The sequence below is a fragment of the Meriones unguiculatus genome, chromosome 3 (assembly GCF_030254825.1).
Source record: "Meriones unguiculatus strain TT.TT164.6M chromosome 3, Bangor_MerUng_6.1, whole genome shotgun sequence".
Taxonomy (NCBI): Eukaryota; Metazoa; Chordata; class Mammalia; order Rodentia; family Muridae; genus Meriones; species Meriones unguiculatus.
The window spans coordinates 35755547-35773944 of NC_083351.1; the positions used below are offsets into that span (position 1 = coordinate 35755547).

The 18398-nt window shown below is 37.5% G+C and overlaps 1 protein-coding gene across 2 annotated transcripts in view; it reads left to right on the top strand.

Annotated features, from left to right (window-relative positions):
* Dcaf10 (DDB1 and CUL4 associated factor 10) overlaps positions 1-18398 on the top strand; it is a 45305-nt gene that overhangs the window by 20677 nt on the left and 6230 nt on the right. Inside the window, exons 3-6 of one of the 2 annotated variants that reach the window (XM_060379862.1) lie at positions 2023-2220; positions 14368-14570; positions 16725-16835; positions 18188-18333. In XM_060379862.1, the coding sequence (XP_060235845.1) occupies positions 2023-2220; positions 14368-14570; positions 16725-16835; positions 18188-18333 (658 nt within the window). The remainder of the gene's footprint in view (positions 1-2022; positions 2221-14367; positions 14571-16724; positions 16836-18187; positions 18334-18398) is intronic. The other variant, XM_060379863.1, reaches the window with a different exon arrangement.

The window sequence follows — 18398 nt, forward strand, 5'->3', positions numbered from 1 at the left end:
TGTGTAATTCCACAAAACCCTGAAAGTGATATTGGAGAAGTGGTCAAGATACATATAAAATCATTGGCAATAAAGGGTCTGATAGAGAAAATATTAATTAGGCAAAGTATTGGAAATAATGGTACAAGAGACACTTAGAATTTTGTGAAAATTTTACTGGCTCTTGGTTGACGGTTGATGAAATTTGAGGATTTATGGAAAAGTAATCTTTTCCAGTATCAGAAATTTATCAGTTAATGCTTTGGGGGGAAAATGAATGAATTAATGTCAAACTTTTGAATTTTTCATTAAGGTAAACTCAATTCAAATTATTAGCTTTTACTCCAAGATTCTTTGTACATTTTGGAAATTAAAATATCCTTCATGCAACAATCACTTTTTAGTTACTTTATTAACAAATACTGAAAAGCTGATTACTTTTAAAAAAATAAAAACCCAATAGTGCAGACCTGTCATCTAAATTATCTTTGTAAAACTCCTATGTAATCATTTCCCTTTCTTATTTAAAGCCCTGGAGGTGGCTGGGAGTGCTGGTACACACCTTTAATCCCAGTACTGGGGAGGAAGAGGCAGGAGGATCTCTGTGAGGCCAGCCTAGTCTGCATAGTGAGATCCTGTTCAGAGGAATCAGGGATGGAGGGAGAGAGGGGGAGAAAGGCCATTGGGAATCACTGGAAGGTGTCAGTGATAAGTTCCACATTTGTCTTCTTGCCCACACGTAGAGTCTTTTACATACCTGTATGTCTCTTAACCTCTGGGAGTTCCTATTCCTTTCTGTCAGCCCTCATTGTAGTCTTTCCTAACTACCTCTTTATTTTCACATAATTATTTTATATAACAAAGTGTTTTTGTCCTCTGGGTAATGAACTCCTTAATTCATTCATTTAATACATATTTACTGATGAAACTACCTCAAAAAATGAGCTAAAGAACTATATAGGAAGACAACCTCTGAACCACAAGGAAATGCATGTACACCACAAATACAACACACATACCCCAAAACTTAGAGTGATTGGAGAGCTTTATCAAATTTGGAACCTAGCCTAGACAAGACAAAGAGGGAAGGCTTCCTAGAGAAGATGACAGCTAAATGTTCAAAAGCAGGAGCCAAGCCTGGTTAGTGCTTAGATGGGACACAGCCTGGGAATACCAGGTACTGTGGGCTTATAAAAAAGGGGGTGGAGAGCCATGATAAGTGATAAATTGCAGTAAGGTCATGATGTTGTTTTTAGATATTGGTGCTTATTTTAGACAGAATTATATATGATTTTACGTTGGAAGAAACTCCAGAATTCATTTTTCTGCAGGAGACTAGGACGTCATATGTAACAGTGTTTGCTAAAGACACCATCCTACTATTAAGTTAGACAGTAAAGCAAGGGTGAGTGGTCAGTTTGTAAGTGTTTATATAAAACATACTGTTCCTAAGGATTAGGAAATTAGTAAAAATGATAAAAAGTCTACAGTATAGCCTGTCTGTCTTACAGTCCTGACTAATAAAATGTTGTCATGGGAAATTATTTGGGGAATGCTTTTGAATTAATAGATTTAAATGATGGCAATTTGAATTTCAAGTTTGATATGTAAATCTTTTACAAGTAGGAGGAGGCATGACTTGTAGCAAATCTCTATTATTAGAATCTAATACAGTGTCCCCTGAGCAGTCAAGTCCTTAAAATCTGTTGTCTAATAAATTTTCTCTTTTCATTTCCTGGGCAGATTTTGGGATTCTTTACTTTCTTTCCACCAACTGTGCTCCAAACATCTATTCACAATTTCTAGTTTCAAATAAAATCAGAAGCGAGGTGGGCCAGTTACAGTATGTCTCTAATGATTAGTCAGCAGCCTGGAAGTACAGCTTTGTGGACCAGGGCCACCATCTGCCATGTCAGAATCTCTGCGGCCTACAGGGAGGTTGCATTACTTTGTTTCCCACTGGTAATATAGAGATTGTTTCTAAAGTCGTATTTTCTTTCAGTAGAGATTAAATGAACCAGTTTTTCTTTTCTGCTTTTGTAGATTTCTTGATAACCGGCTATTTGCTACCTGCTCTGATGATACCACAATAGCACTATGGGATCTGAGAAAACTGAACACCAAAGTATGCACTTTACATGGTCACACTAGCTGGGTGAAGAACATCGAATATGACACTAATACAAGACTCTTAGTAACGTCAGGATTTGATGGAAATGTCATTATTTGGGACACTAACAGGTTTGTAAATAGGAGACCATGTTAGGAATGTAATACTGTAAAGCTTTTTTTTTTTACTTTAAGAGGTGGGGTGGGGAACAAGTTCAGTGTTCTGCTGTACAGTTGGGGAGTGGGGTGTCAGAAAATTACCTTTTTGGGCAGGGGAACAATCAAAAAATGACTCCTAGGCTGGGGATGTGGCTCAGTTGATTGAGTGCTTACTTAGCATGCAGGAAGCTGGGCATTTGTACCTCATCCCCACATAAACCAGACATGGTGATATAAGCATGTAACCTCAGCAGTCCAGAGACAGACAAAGACATCAAAAGTCAAAGGCATTCTTGGTTACATAGCAACTTGGAGGACAGCCTGGGCTACAGGAGATGCACTTGTCTCAGGGGGAAAAGAACAGAAACAAGAAAGAGAACGAGGTGATGCAGGCCTTTAATCCCAGCCACTCAGGGAGACAGAGGTAAGTGTGGGTCTGTGAGTTTGAGGTTAGCCTGGTCTATAGCGTAAGTCCCAGAACAGCTAGGGAGGGCTATACAGAGAGACCCCGTCTTTAAACAAACAAACAAACAAACAAAACTTAGTCATGTATTATGCTTAGTCATGTATTAAAACTAAAGATTTTGGAACTAAGAATATAGTTCAGTGGCAGAGAGCTTTTCTAACCTGCCTGGGCCCACCATTGCAAAAATAAAGAAGATGGGGGAATTTATATAGGCAGGAGAACAAGGTATAGATTTAATGAATTTCTTAAGTATAAGGGAGATTCTTTTGTTTCAGTTTTTTTCAAGACAGGGTTTCTCTGTGTAGCCTTGGCTGTCCTGGACTCTTTGTAGACCAGGCTGGCCTCGAACTCACAGAGATCTGCCTACCTCTGCCTCCCTGAGTGCTGGAATTATAGGCATGTGCCACTGCACCTGGCTGGGAAAATATTTTTATTTTCTATGTGAAACAAAATATTTCTCATTCTTTGGACCTTAAATTCTAAATGTACTTATTCTCTAATTTTTAAATTTTATTGTCATGCATTAAAAGAGCAGTTCTCCTTTGAAATTATTCTATTCTAGAAGCAGTGTTTAGAAATAATGCATACAATCATTTGGGTTGTCTGTGAAAGAAAGAGATAGCTTCTGGCACCAATTTGGCAGGGACTGTTTCTTAGCATCCTTCAGTTTATAGCACAGTTTACACAATGACCTGAGCTGTGAAACATTGTAAGAAAATGTTTTCTTACAGAGAAATTATGAAGCTTGGGAAATACTTAAAGTGTGCTTATTGCTCAGTGTGGTGTGGTGAGACATATTAGAGTCTTCAGAAGTTATCTTAAGGAGATATTCGCAGTAAAAAAAAAAAATCTAGATATGCCCAATGTTTGAGTAAAGGACAGTTACTGTCGTTCAACAAGTAAAAACACACCTTTTAAAATGTAGATGTAAATGTGTACGGGAGGGTGAGGGTATTAATTTAGGGAAAAAATTCTAAATAGAAATATAAGTAATAATTTCCAAGTTAGAAAAAGAATATAAAACCTAATAAAACAATCAGTCCAATAGAAGCATGAAAGTGGGAGGATAGAGTCATTTAAAAAGTAAACAAACCATGTGTAATGGCACATTCCTGTGATCCCAGTACTTGGAAATATGAGGCAGGAGGAATTGAAGGCTAGCTTGATTTACACAGGAACATTTTGTTTTAGAAAACAAAAGTAGGCTGGGTCTGTAATCCCAGCTATTTGGAATGTTGAGGCAAAAAAGCTCTAAGTTCAAGGCTAAGCTAGGCAATGTAGTAAAATGTCTCAGAATTATGTACTAAAAGGACCAAGGACGTCGCTCAGTGGCAGACTACCTGCCTAGCATGTGTGAAGCTCTAGGTTCAATCCATAATACAAAAGTAGCCAGTTAAAGATAGTGGTAAACAGTAAGAGCAAACTGTGTATTCTTTAGAAGAACTACGTAAAACATACAAAAACAGAAAATAGAATAGGGAAGAAAACAGTTGTGGCCACATCAATAGCTGACAAAGGAATTTAAGGCAGGAAGCATAACCAACTATATTAAAAGGCTACTTTTAGTAGAATATTAACATTCTTATATGTACATAAAAATAAAACTCATACTTAGAAGCAAAACTTGACAGAATTACAAGAAAAATCTATACAAGATTTTAAAAGGGGGGAAAAAAAGCCAAGAGGGGACTGGAGAGATGACTCAGAGGTTAAGCGCACTGGCTTTTCTTCTAGAGATCACAACCATCTATAATGAGGTCTGGTGCCCTCTTCTAGATGCGGGCAAACATGCAGATAGAACACTATACATAATAAATGAATAAATCTTAAAAACAACAACAATAAGAAATCAGGAAATATCAAGCCCATTCTTTCATTTTTCTAATAGATAAGATAGATCTTAGAAAAAGCAGGGAGATGAATTAGTATGCATTCCTGGAGAGCTGAATTTCATTCCCAGAGCCCACATGAATATAACAGGAGAGAACGTAGAATGTATTTCACAATGTCCTCTGTCCTACACACACACACGCACACCATGCTTATTAAAAAAATTTAGAACTGAGTAAGGCGTTGGGAGATTTAAATAATAATAATCTGACATACTTTTTTTTTTTTAGAATTCTGTTTTCCTAAACAGTAAATATATTCCTTTAAACAGACCTAGAACCGATAAAAAATTTGTATTAAACAACATACTAGGTAAGAAATGCTGTCACACAAACTGTTTTCTCTGCACTCTGTCCAGTTTAGTTAACACAGTTATTACAAGTTCCCACATTTAGCTTAGCATTGTATCCAGCATTTGAGAGATTGAGGCAGGAGGAGGATGAGATTGGTGCTATCCTGGGCTACGTATAATGAGATTCCATCTGGGAGGAAGAAAGGGTGAGAAAGGCCTAGGTGTAGTAAAATTAGAAGACTGAAAGTTGATGAACTTATTCAAAGAAATTGAGGAACAGGGGGTAAACTCAATAAAAGTAGATGTATGGAAATAATAATAGTTAAAAAATAGAAGTAAGCCAGGCATGGTGGCATACACTTTTAATCTCAGCAGGCAGATCTCTCTGAGTTCAAGGCCAGCCTGGTCTACAAAATAAGTTTGAGGATAGCCAGGGCAGTTATACAGAGAAACACTGTCTCAGAACAAAACAAACAAAACAAAACAACAACAATAAAAAAGAAGTATAAAATCAGTAATGAAAATGAAAATACAGGGGGATGGAGAGATGGCTCAGAGGTTAAGAGCACTGTCTGCTCTTCCAGAGGTCTTGAGTTTCATTCCCAGCAACAACATGCTAACTTATAACCATCTAGAATGGGATCTGATGCCCTCTTCTTGCGTGCACATGTACATGCAGATTGGTCACTCATATACACAAAAACAAATAAATCTGAAGAAGAAAAATACAAGGCTGGAGAAATGACTCAGCAGTTAAAAGCACTGACTGCTCTTGCAGAGGATCTGGTATCAATTCCCCCAACCCACATGGTGGTTTACAACTCTCTAACTCCAGCTCAAGAAGATCTGACATTCACATAGACACACCTGCAAGCACATAGAAAAAAAGAAAAAGAAAAGAAAGTAAAAACATAGCCACAATAGTGCACATCTTGGAAGACAGATTCAGGTGGATCTCCATGAGTTCAAAGCCAGCCATAGCTACAGGGTGAGAACTTATCTAAAAAAAAAGAAAGAAAGAAAGAAAGAAAAAAGAAAAGAAAATTAAGATTTTTTTTTAAGTCTTTTTTTTTTTCCTTTATTTTTCAAGACAAGGTTTCTCTGTATAGCCTTGGCTGTCCGGGACTCGCTTTTTAGACCAGACTGGCCTCAAACTCACAGAGATTCATCTGCCTCTGCCTCTGCCTCCCTGAGTGCTAGGATTATAGATGTGGGCCACTTCGACCAGCTCAAAAAGTTTATTCTTTTAAAAAGCTAATCAAGTAAAGGAGGGAGCAAGATTCATCAGAAGAGGAAGAAAAAGAGAAGACAAGATAAAAACAATACTAGCAATGAAAAGGGAGATAAGACTAAAGTATGAGCTAGATGAAGTGACATATACTTATTATCCCAACACTGAGCCTCAGGCAGGAAAATTACCGGTTCAGGGCCAGGTTGGACGACATAATTGGACCATGTCTTAAAATAGCGTGTGGCCAGTAAAGTGGCTTAGTAGATAAAGGTTCTTCCCACCAAACCTGACAACCTGAGGCAATCTCCAACCCACCCTACCCCTACCCCCAAGCCCGCAAAGTAGAAAGAACCTACTTCTGAAAGTTGTCCTCCACATGTGCACACACATCCACACATACATGTACATAAAATAAAGGTAATTTAAAAGCTAAAAAAAATCAGTAACACAGTTATACCAATATGCTTTAAAATTTTGATGAAATGGGCATCTCATTCAATACACATTAGAAGCTAGGTATAATGGCACATTCCTATAGTCCTAGCATTTGGAAGACTGAAGCAGGAAAATTACAGAGTGTTCCAGGCCACTACATAGTGAGACCCTGTCTCAAAACAAATAAAAAAGCAGTACCTCAGTAAAACTGACCAATGAGAATTGACTTGTTACCAAGTCTGATGTCTAATCAACATGCCCTCTTATTCAGCAAAAGTCGCTGTTAAAAGATTGAACTTCCTGGGGCCTCAGTTACAGAGCTGCACAGGCTCTAGGTTTGCTTCTCCAGCACACACACACACAGTGAACTGCCCTACTAATCAATAACTATTCATGCTCTAAGTCATACCCAGCACTTTCTGGTACCCACTCTTCCTCCTCTAGATATACCACCCTCAAGATCTTCCCAAGATCCAGTAGCCGAAGTCCCCTTATACGATAGTATCAAAGACCCTGTACCACTCACATCTGTTCTACCTATCCAGTGTTTTTACAGAACTGAGCATTATTTTTGCTGTGACCATTACAAAATGACAAAAAAATGAGGCTGGAGAAATGGCTCAGTGGTTAAGAGCTCTTACTCTCTTTCAAAGAACATAGTTTGACCTCTAGCACTTACAATAGGCAGCTTACAATGGCATCCAACTCCAGCTTCAGGTGATCCAGTGCCAATATCATGGGTACCTGCCCTTACATGAACATACCCACACAGGACATAATACATATATGCATAACTTAAAAAAATCTTAAAACAATTAAATGATAAAAACTAATTAAAACTTACCTACTAAAACTTTAATTAACTAAAACTTATCTAATAAAAAAGTAGCATACTTTATATATATATATATATATATATATATATATATATATAGTTGACTTTTGCTAAATATTGTAAATAACATTCTAATGAAATTGGTTAGGTTCTAGAAAAAGGGATTTGTACCTCATGTATAAAGCTATTATAGTATGACATGGGTAGCCAAACATAACAAAGATAGAAGGAAAAAAAATTCCAATATGTAATATGAATGCTGATGCAAATATTCTAAAATAAAAAACTAAATCCTAGAAGACATTACTTAAAAATATCAAAACCAAATTGAATTTATTCTAAAAATGAATATTCTATTAATTATACTAACAGATAAAATAATAAATACATGTGATTCTTTTGTTTTATAAAATTCAACATTTAGTTTTAATTAAAAAACAACAGCTGGGTGGTGATGGCCCATGCTTTTAATCCTAGCACTTGTGTAGCAGAGGCAGGCGAAATTCTTGAGTTTGAGGCCAGTTTGGTCTACAGAGTGAGTTCCAGGACAGCAAGAGCTACACAGAGAAACCCTGTCTCGAAAAAAGCTAAAAAAATTAAAAATCCACCAATATAGTACCACCAATTTAACAGAGATTGAAACAGAGGCAACAGCAGGAAGATCATGAGTTTGAGGCCAGCCTGTGTTATACGTAGCAAGAGCTTGTCTCAAAAGCAAACAAAAAACATTAAATAAAACATACTTAGAAGCTAAAGGATTATAAGGAAATAATAGTGTAAACATCTTTTGGCAACAAACTAGACAAACCCAATTGTATTTCTAGCTATGAGCAAATACACAGAATTAATATACAAAACCCAATTGTATTTTTATATATAAACAGAAAACAATCCAAAGACAAATAAAACATTTCCATCTTGCAGTGCTATCAGGAAAAAAAATAAGATACTCATTTGCCTGTTGTTAGTAATGCCTTGGGTTTGGTCCATAACACAACAAAATGTGTGACATGCATATTATTTGTGCATTAAAAACTAAACCATTATTGACAGAAAAAGGTGTAAATGAATGGAGAGATACTACATGTTTATGAATTAGACTCAATATTGTTAACCATGTTAAGAATGTGGGAAACTAGAACTCATTACTGGAAGCATCATTATTAGAATTCTTGTTATTGGAATTAACATTTTGTCAGTTTGTGTTTCTTTTGTGTTTATTGTTGTTGTTTTGCTTTGTTTTGTTTTGTTTTGTTGTTTTGTTTTGTTTTTTTGAGACAGGACCTCTCTACATAGTCCTGGTTGTCCTGGAGCTCACGATGCAGAAAAGGCTGGCCTCCACCAAGAGATCTGCCTGCCTCTGCCTCCAGAGTGCTGGCATTAAAGGTGTGTGTGACCACACCTGGCTCAATTTGCCAGCTTTATGAGATAATAAATATAGTTAGCCTATGAGCCAGCAATTCTACCTCCTAGATGTGTCTACTCAAGAAAATGAACATATATGTGTATGCAGGAAGACTTAGATATGAATGTTTACAGTAGTATTTTTCATAATTGCCTCCAAAAACGGAGGCAATCTGATTTATCTCAAGTGGTAAATAGATTTTAAAAAGGTAGTTTTATCAGCTGGGCATGGTGGTACATGCTCTTAATCTCAGCATTCAGAAGGCAAAGGCCTACCTGGTCTACATAGTAAGTCCAGAACAGCCAGGGCTATGTAGAGAGACCCTGTCACAGAAAACAAACCAACAAAAAAGTAGTATATCTAATTAAAAAATAACATTTAGCTATGAAAATGAACTAAATATTGGTGTGTGTTATGGCATAGAAACCCCAAAGTATTTAAGTAAAAAAGCTGAATTAAAAAAAAATAGCATTTGCTATATGACTATATAAACTAGCAAATAATGGAGACAAAAAGTAGACCAGTAGTTATTAGGCCTGGGAGTTGAAACAAGGGATGTTTTCTGATGATGGTCAGGAAGACTGTTAAGTTGCTGGAAATGTTGTAAATCTATATTGTATTGATGGTACAATTCTAAGCTTCCTAAAAGTCATTTGACTGTACACTTAAAATGAGTGAATTTTATGGTGTGTTAATTATTCCTCAATAAAACCGTGTGAAAACCAAATGATTAAGCAGAAGTAGAAATTCACCAAAAGTATATAGAGTATTCAGCACTTATTTTTTTTTTTTTTTATATGAGTTTTATAGCTCAGGCTGGCCTGAAACTCTCACGTAGCTAAACCTTAAACATCTTTCTTATCCTCCTATCTCCACCTTCTGAGTGCTGGGATTACAGTGTGTGCATCTATAGCCAGTTTATGTGCTGTGGGGCCTCAAACCCAAGGATTTGTGCATAGTAGAAAAGCACTCTCCCAGCTGGGTGATACCTCAGTACCTCAACACAGTTCTCAATGGTGAACCTCCAGAAGCTTCTCTAGAAAACTGGGTAAGAGAATATGCCCATTAGGACTGTTGTTAATCAGTATCACGGGTGGGATGGTGCAATTAAAGAAAAAACATCCTGTATGTATATGGATTGGAAATTTAATATCATTCACAGATTATGTAATTCTCTCAAGGGTTGACAAACCTCTGTGAAAGAGCAAATAATAAATATATGTGGTTTCCCAGCAGCCACCCAGGAACAACACATGAGTTGATGTGGCTGTGTTCATGCACACTGTATAAAAAGCTGGTGGACCAGGTTTGGGCCATAGCCATAGCTTTCCAACCCCTTACTGTTACACTTACCTATATAGGAAAATCCTAGAAAGTCTTCAGAGAAATAGTCAGAATTAGTAAAAATTAACCAAAATTGTTAGCTATCAGTTATGGAAAAGTATGGAATTTTCTAAAGAAGAAAGAAAAATGGAACTCTCATAGTAACCCAGTGATCTCTCCATCCAAAGGAGCTTAAGTCAGAGTCTGAAGATCTATACTCACTCGCTCATTGTACAGCATCCAACAGATAGTGGATTTTAAAAAGTATGGTACATACATACATGATACTGTTCAGCCCCTTAAAATAAGGAAATCTTTTCCAACAACATAGGGGAAACTAGTGGACACATTTTAAGTGAAATAAGCCAAACATGGAATGACAGATTCTGCTTTTATCTAGAAAATAAGTAGAATCCAAGAAAGGACTTAGAGAGGCAATGACTAGAATGGTGGTAAATTATCTACTGGGCTGAAAACTAGTACAGAGGGGAGAGATTGGTCAGAGGATACAAACTTTCAATAAGGGAGGACAAACTCAAGAAGTATAGATTATGTAACACAGTAGCCATAGTTAATAACAATGCATACTTGAAAATCCATGAAATAAGGCTTTGGTGGCACAGGCCTTTAATCCCAGCATTTGAGAGAAAGAGGCAGGCATGTCTTTGAGTTCAAGGCCAACCTGTTCTACATAGTTTCAGAACAGCCTGGACTTTGTAGAGAGACCCTGTGTTAAAACCAAAAGGGAAAAAAGAAAAAATTCCTGAAATAATATAAAATAATGCATATTTTAATTAGCTTAACAATGTAGCCATTTCAAAACAAGTTGGCTGGGAATATAGGTTAGTATAGGGTTTGAATATGCAAGTCCCAGCTTTGATTCCTAGCAACACACACACACACACACACACACACACACACACGTTATGTACTGTAAGTATACACAATTTTTATATTCAATTTTATACACAGTGTTTTACTCAATTAAAAATAACTAAAGGTATGCTGGGCACAGTGACCCATGCCTGTAATCCCAGCACTTGGAAGGCAGATGCAGGCAGATCTCTGTGAATTCAAGGCCAACCTGGTCTACAAAGCAAGTCCAGGACAGCCAAGGCTACACAGAGAAACCCTGTCTTGAAAACCAAAACAACAACAACAAATCCTTAAAGGTTACTAAGCACAAGATAATGTACAAGTCAATCATATTGTAATTCTGTTGTGAGTGTGTCCTTACAAATAGTTGAAAGGTTTGTTGGATTTTGTTGTTGTTGGTGGTGGTGGTGTTCTGTTTTTGAGACAGATATAACTTTTTGACCAATTTATCCTTGAGTTTGCGTATACCAGCACTTTTGAAATAAAATGTGTGTGTGTGTGCATGTATACATGTATATGTACTCACAAATATAAGTTTTAGTTGATTTGTTTGACTGATGATTGGGGTTTTGTTTTGAGGCAGGGTCTCTTATAGCCCACAGTGGCTTCCAACTAATGAGGTAACAGGGTGACCTTGAACTCCTGATCTTCCAGTCTTACCCTTCCAAGAGCTGTAATTACAAACATGTGCCACTACATTCAAATTGTTATATATATCTTGACATGGGATTTTGCAGAGTAGCTGAGACTGGCTTGGAACTTATTATATAGACCAAACTAGTCTGTAATTTAGGGTTCTCTGGCCTTAGCCTCCCAAGTGCTGGAAGTACAGGTGTAGCTAAAGTATATAATTTCACAGAAAATCGATAATGTTTATGGTAGTTGTGAGGCCTAAATTTAAGTCTTTATAAGATTAAAATAAAACTGATAGAAAAGAGTGTTCTACAAAGTGAGTCCAAGACAGCCAGGGCTACACAGAGAAACCCTGTCTCAGTAGGAAAGAGAGAGAGAGAGAAAGAAGAGAGAGAAAGAAAAACTCAGAAGAAGGAACTTGACAGTAGAATTTTAGAAGATGGGAGGCAGATAGATGAATGGCAACTGATTTAGCAACTTCTGTTTAGGCAGTTTCACTCAAGTTCAAGAAAGCCAGCTCCCGGGGCTGGGTCTTCCAGAGGACCTAAGTTCAGTTCCCAGCACCAGCCACCTTCAACTACAGCTCAGGAGATCCAATGTTATCGTCTGGCCTCCTCAGGCACCTGCACACATGTGACGTATACACATATACATGTAAATAAAAGTAAAAAAAAAAAAAAACAAACCTAGGGGCTGAAGAGATGGCTCAGAGGTTAAGAGTACTATCTGCTCTTCCAGAGGTCCTGAGTTCAATTCCCAGCAACCACATGGTGACTCACAACCATCTATAGTGAGATCTGGTTCCCTCTTCTGGTGCACAGGCACACGTGCAGGCAGAATACTGTGTAAATAATAAATAAATATAAAACAAAACCTAAATCCTAAATTGCAGAGGAAAAAGTTTAAAACTTCAATTAGTTTACTCAGAATCCTCAGAAACTATAGGAATTGGCAGCTCTGGGTATCCTGTACTAAAAGGGGGTAGCTAAAGGAGAGGTTTGAATGATATATATTTAAGATATATAGTTTTGTAGCTCTCCCTTTCACCCCTTCCAATGGACAGTGGACCATTTTACCAGAAGTTTATTTCTGTAAAGAGGGCAATATAGAAAATATTACCATATAAAAGGATGGCAGCAACAGTTGGAGGCTTAATTGCTTATCCAAAACCAACTGACTGAGTGGCAATGCGCACAAATGTTGAGTTCAGAAATTTTTAGCTTCTTTCCATTGCTTCCAAAGATATTAGCACTAAAAGTGTCTTCAGAAATGGCTTCACCCTACCTTGAACTCAGAGTTCCCGGTCACCTTGAATTCCTTGCTCTTAAACTGAGCAAGCATGCAATGATAATCAGATGATTGAGAAAAACTTCTAATAGAGGAAAAATAAATAGGTTTCTGGGGAGATAGAGACACAGCATGAGAGAATAAAACATACTAACTAGTTACCCATATTCTCTTAGGTAGAAGACTTGGATTCTAAACTAACATACAGTAGAAGAGAGGCCTTTTAATGGAGTAATAGTATTCAACCTCTGGGTAATGAGCTACAGCCCTTCATTTTAAAATTCTAAATATGTTTTATGCACCAAGCCCGCAACCTGGATTTAATTCCTGGGACCTAAATGGTAAAAGGAAAAGAACCAACTCCTTCAGGTTATCCTCTATACATGTGCCCAACCCAACATATATAAAAAAATAATTTAAAAAAAAATATATTTTTTTTTGAGAAAGGGTTTCTCTGTGTAGCCTTGGCTGTTGGATGTCCTGGACTTGCTTTGCAGACCAGGCTAGCCTCAAACTCACAGAGATCCACTTGCCTATGCCTCCCTGAGTGCTGGGATTACAGGCGAGTTTTTCTTAATTTAGGGGGAAAATGTTTAGTTTATATAATTCTTGTGTATTTTATGCTTTGTGATTTTTTACAAAAACAAAAAAAAGAAAAGGAAATTTAAAAAGGAATGAAATAGGCAGACAGATCTTGAAAAAGAGCCAAATAAAATTAAGAAAAAAAAAAAAAAAGGCTGGTGGTGTGGCTCATTGGTAGAGTACATGTCTGCTTTTCCTCACAAACCAACAAATAAAAAGTACGGAAACTTAAACTATATAGGACAGGTCAAATGATAGAGTAGACACAGTTCAAAGCAATAGATTAGATAGATAGGTGATTGAAAAGTTACCTAGAACACAACATAAAGAAACGGAGAAATAGAAAAGATGAAAAAAGTTTGAGATAAAAATCATCAAATATGAATGTTTCAAATATCAGGATATGAAAAATAGAGGAAATAGGTGAAGCAATATTGATACTAACTAAATTTTCTAGACTGTTTGAATAATATAAATATTAAGATTTAGAAAGTGAGGAAGTGGAGAAAGGAATATGTAAGTAACAGGCTGCTAGCAGATTTACAAAAGCAGCAGTGGGATAGTTCCCTCACCACTCAGAGAGAACCATTGTCATCCCTAAGTTGTATAGTCAGTGAAACCTTTACTCAAGAGAATGAAATACATAAGAGTTTACTTCAATAAAGTTTTACTTAAAAATTGTGAAGGATATACTAAGAAAAAAATGATCTCAAAAGGAGGGTCAGGGGTTAAGAAAGGGTAGAAAGTAATGCAGCATGAAGTATGTGTGTGGCTTTCAGTTCTGCTTTAAGAGAAAAACAGTTTGGTTCTGGGAGTCATTACATTTGTGGTAATACTAGGTTTGTTGGTCCGATTTCTTCTGTAGGTGCACAGAAGATGGTTGTCCACATAAGAAATTCTTTCATACACGTTTTCTTATGCGAATGAGATTAACACCAGATTGTTCCAAAATGTTGATCTCAACATCCTCTGGATATCTCTTGATTTTGCACGATTTGGACTTAACTAAGTCTTTAGAAGTAGGCAGCTATCCCATTTTGAGAGCAAGAAGAACTACTTCAAGTTCAGGTAAGAGTTTCTTATTAAAAAGATTTCTAAAGAATCTGAGCGGGGCTGGAGAGATGGGTCAGAGGTTAAGAGCACTGGCTGTTCTTCCAGAGGTCCAGAGTTTAATCCCCAGCAACCACGTGGTGGCTCACAACCATCTAGAAGCATACATAATAAATAAATAAACCTTAAAAAAAAAAAAAATCTGAGCCACAGAGGTGGCATGTATTTCTGTTCTAAGTGTGCTAGGAAGGAAAGGAAAAGGAAGCCATTCTTCAGAAAACTGACTCAGAGCTTTCCAAGGGTGTGTGATGAACTGTGTGTACCTCTGACAACGTTAACTTGTGCCTCTGGAAAGACTCATAGCCCTAAAAGCTCTTTCAGATTTACACTAGCCAGAGAATCATTCTTGCCTCAAATTTAGTGATAGCCCAAAGTGAAACTGGTTTTAGGATGATAAGTTATAGTCAGTTAACTCCTGGGTTCTGAGTTTGTAGTCTGTCCTACACTTCCCAAGTCCACTCACAAGCCAATGCCACCTTGGAGCATCCTCTTGCCAGAGCCACATTCTTCTGGTTTTTGTTTAAGATTTATTTGTTATTTATACATTATTCTGGCGGCATGTGTGCCTGCACACCAGAAGAGAGCACGAGATCTCATTATAGATAGTTTTGAGCCACTATGTGGTAGCTGGGAATTGAACTAAGGACCTTCGGAAAACAGCCAGTGCTCTTAACCTCTGAGCCATCTCTCCAGCCTTATTCTTCTTTCATTGCTGTTTCACTAACTTAAATGAAGTTGGGGCTTACAAAATCTTAAATGCTACATTATAGCAATATTGTCTGCATCTGGAAATGAAAGACTGGCCTAGAAACATATTATTAATGTTTATAAACAAAGGTGGAAAAAAAACCAAAGGTGGTTAAAAAACAACTTCAAATGGTTAGATTCTTTCTCCTGTGTGGACAGGCTACTCCTGAAAATTCCTTTTGGGGATGAAGTCATGTCTCAGTGGATTAAGGCACTTACTACCAAGTCCAACAACTTGAATTCTGTCCCATTTCATCCCACATAGTTGGGAGATAGAACTTGAATTTCTCTGACCTCCCCACTCATGCTGCAGCACACACAGTAAATAACAGCAGGTTTAGTTTTAGTTTATGTGGTTGGTTGGTTGGATGTTTTTGTTTTTAATTTTTTTTTCCAAGGCAGGGTTTTTTTCTCTGTAGGCCTGGCTGTCCTGGAACTCACTCTTGTGGCCCAGGCTGACCTTGAACTCAGATCTGCCTGCTTCTGCCCCCAGGGTGCTGGGATTAAAGGTGTGAGCAACCACCACCTGGCGTTTGTTTTTAATCCGTTGGGAAAATGTAGGTATAATTGTATTAAATTTCCAATTTTAAATTTTTAACTTTTACAAACTTACAAAGTTTAATGGTTATTTAAGTATAATACTTTTCAGGTTCAAAATTGGCTTCTATTAAAAAAAACTTAAACATTGATAATCAACTGAAGGAGAAAGTGATTTAGAAGATATAGTTGGCCACTTTCTTTAAGGTTTTTGAGGCAGGGTTTCACTGTGTGGCCCGGGTGTCCAGGATCTCAATATATAGACCAGTGTAACCTCAAACTCAGAGACCTACCTGCCTCTGCCTCCCAAGTACAGGTACTAGAGGTGTGTGGATGACACCGCTCAAGTTGTTCACTTTTGACTGAAAAACCAAAAAGCTGTTCAGTCTCTCGTAAGGTGATTCAAGTTGTAAGTGATGTAATGGAGTCAGGCCAAGGACTCCATGGAAGTGTGCAGCTTCCAGAAATGCAGGGTGAAGCACAGCTCTGTGAAGTACCATAGCACACAGTGTCTGATATTCATCTCCTACAGACTTTTAATTGTTTTCTTCTATTTTGTAAATGATAGAGAGGCAGCGATGTTTGTGTGCTTATTTGGCCTTTTGTCTTATTTCACAAGAGACTTTTCTATGAAAGGTTTTTAAAAGAATGTAGACCTTAAACAGAACCAAGAACTGTCTTGTTTTCATCTTAGTTATAGTCCCATTTACATGAGATTTTGTCAGCATATTTTAGGTGTATTTTAAAAGTTCAAGTAGATCATTTAAAAATTTAAAGATACTACAAGAGTTACACTAGGTTTATTTTTTTTTCAACTTTCTTTTCAAGATTTGACTACTTCATCAAGTTCTTCTGGTTCTAGAGTTTCTGGTTCACCTTGTCATCACAGTGATTCTAATTCGTCTGAGAAACACATGTCACGAGCCTCTCAACGAGAAGGTAGGTTAAAAGTTGGGTTTACAACCTTACAGCAATAGATCATATCAAATGGCTTTCTTTGGTCTAGGTTTAATCCATAAAAACAAAAGCCAAGAGAGATGAGGCCCTCTCTTGCCCTTTCAGTTATCATTTGAAAAAGGTCAACTATCTTGTACCGTAACCCCTAATGGAAGCTCTGGCTTTATTACCTGGACCAACCTTAATTTGGTCTAGTTGAGAAGCATGCTTAAGAAATGTAGATTCCAAACAAGGATGCTATGAAAGTTAAATCAGTATGTGTACAGAGCTAGACCTGGTGGCACAGCTTATAATCTAGCTCTTGGGAGAGGCAGGAGTATCAAGTTCAAGGTCATCTTCATCTACAAAGAGACTTCTAAACCAGTCTGAGCTGCATGAGACCCTGTCTCAAAAAGAACAACAAAAAAGTTTCTCTCTTAATTCTAATTTTCTAGGCTACTTTCTTATGACACTGAAGATGGTTTCTCATAAACCTATGGGACATGGCATACCCTCATTAGCAACAGTGGCATGCTAGGAACTAGACTGAAGGAAATGATGTGGCTTAGTACAATCACCAGGAAGATGGCTCTCATTGTTTTATATCTATTTATAGTATGGGTTGAGACTTGCAGTTGTTTAAGTTACGATTTTTCCAGTTTCACAGTGGTATAAAATAGCATGCATTCAACAGAAACCAAACTTCACATTTTGAATTTTGGTCTTTTCCCAGTCTAGCAAATATGCATTGCTTTTTTTGTTTTTTTCATTTTTGTTTTTGTCCCCTCACCCCGGTTCTGGAAAGTGGGCTGTGTTTCTTCCAACCAGCCATACAGTTGTGAGAACAACTAACACTATAGAGTGAGCTATCACAGAGCTGTGGTGCCCAGTGGCTTGAGGACATGGCAATCTGTGCTGTTTCAGCTCTGGAGGGGTGCATTAATCCCAGTATAAGAGGAACATCTGGACCGTCCTTTGGGGCCAGAGTCCTCACCTTTTTCCAAAAGGCAGCCCTGCCTTCCAGGTATTTTCTTCTTTGCTCTGTAGACCATTAGTTCTCTGAGTTGAGAATTATGACATTAATTTTCTAGACACCTTCCATGCACATGGCTTCGCTTCTTAAATAACCTTTTGAGATCAGGTCCAATTCAAAGAGGGCCCACTCAGCTTTCATGCCTTAGATCACTGGTTGTTTCTGCTGCAAAACTTGTATACCATATATTGGGGTTAGGGTAGGCATGTTCTTTTACATGTGGAACAAACAAAGAGGTGAAGGCAAGGAGATAGTTGCTAGAAATCATGGTACGGATGAACTGTAACAAAAATCCAAAATATTTGATTTTATTGTATCTCAGGAGTTTCACCACGAAATAGTCTTGAAGTCTTAACCCCTGAAGTTCCTGGTGAGAGAGATCGTGGAAACTGCATCACATCCTTACAGCTACACCCCAAAGGCTGGGCCACTCTTCTTCGGTGCTCAAGCAACACTGATGATCAGGAGGTATAGGCTACAGTGCTTCACTTTCATCAGAGCTCACTGGACACTTTGCTGTTGTCCTTTGTGCA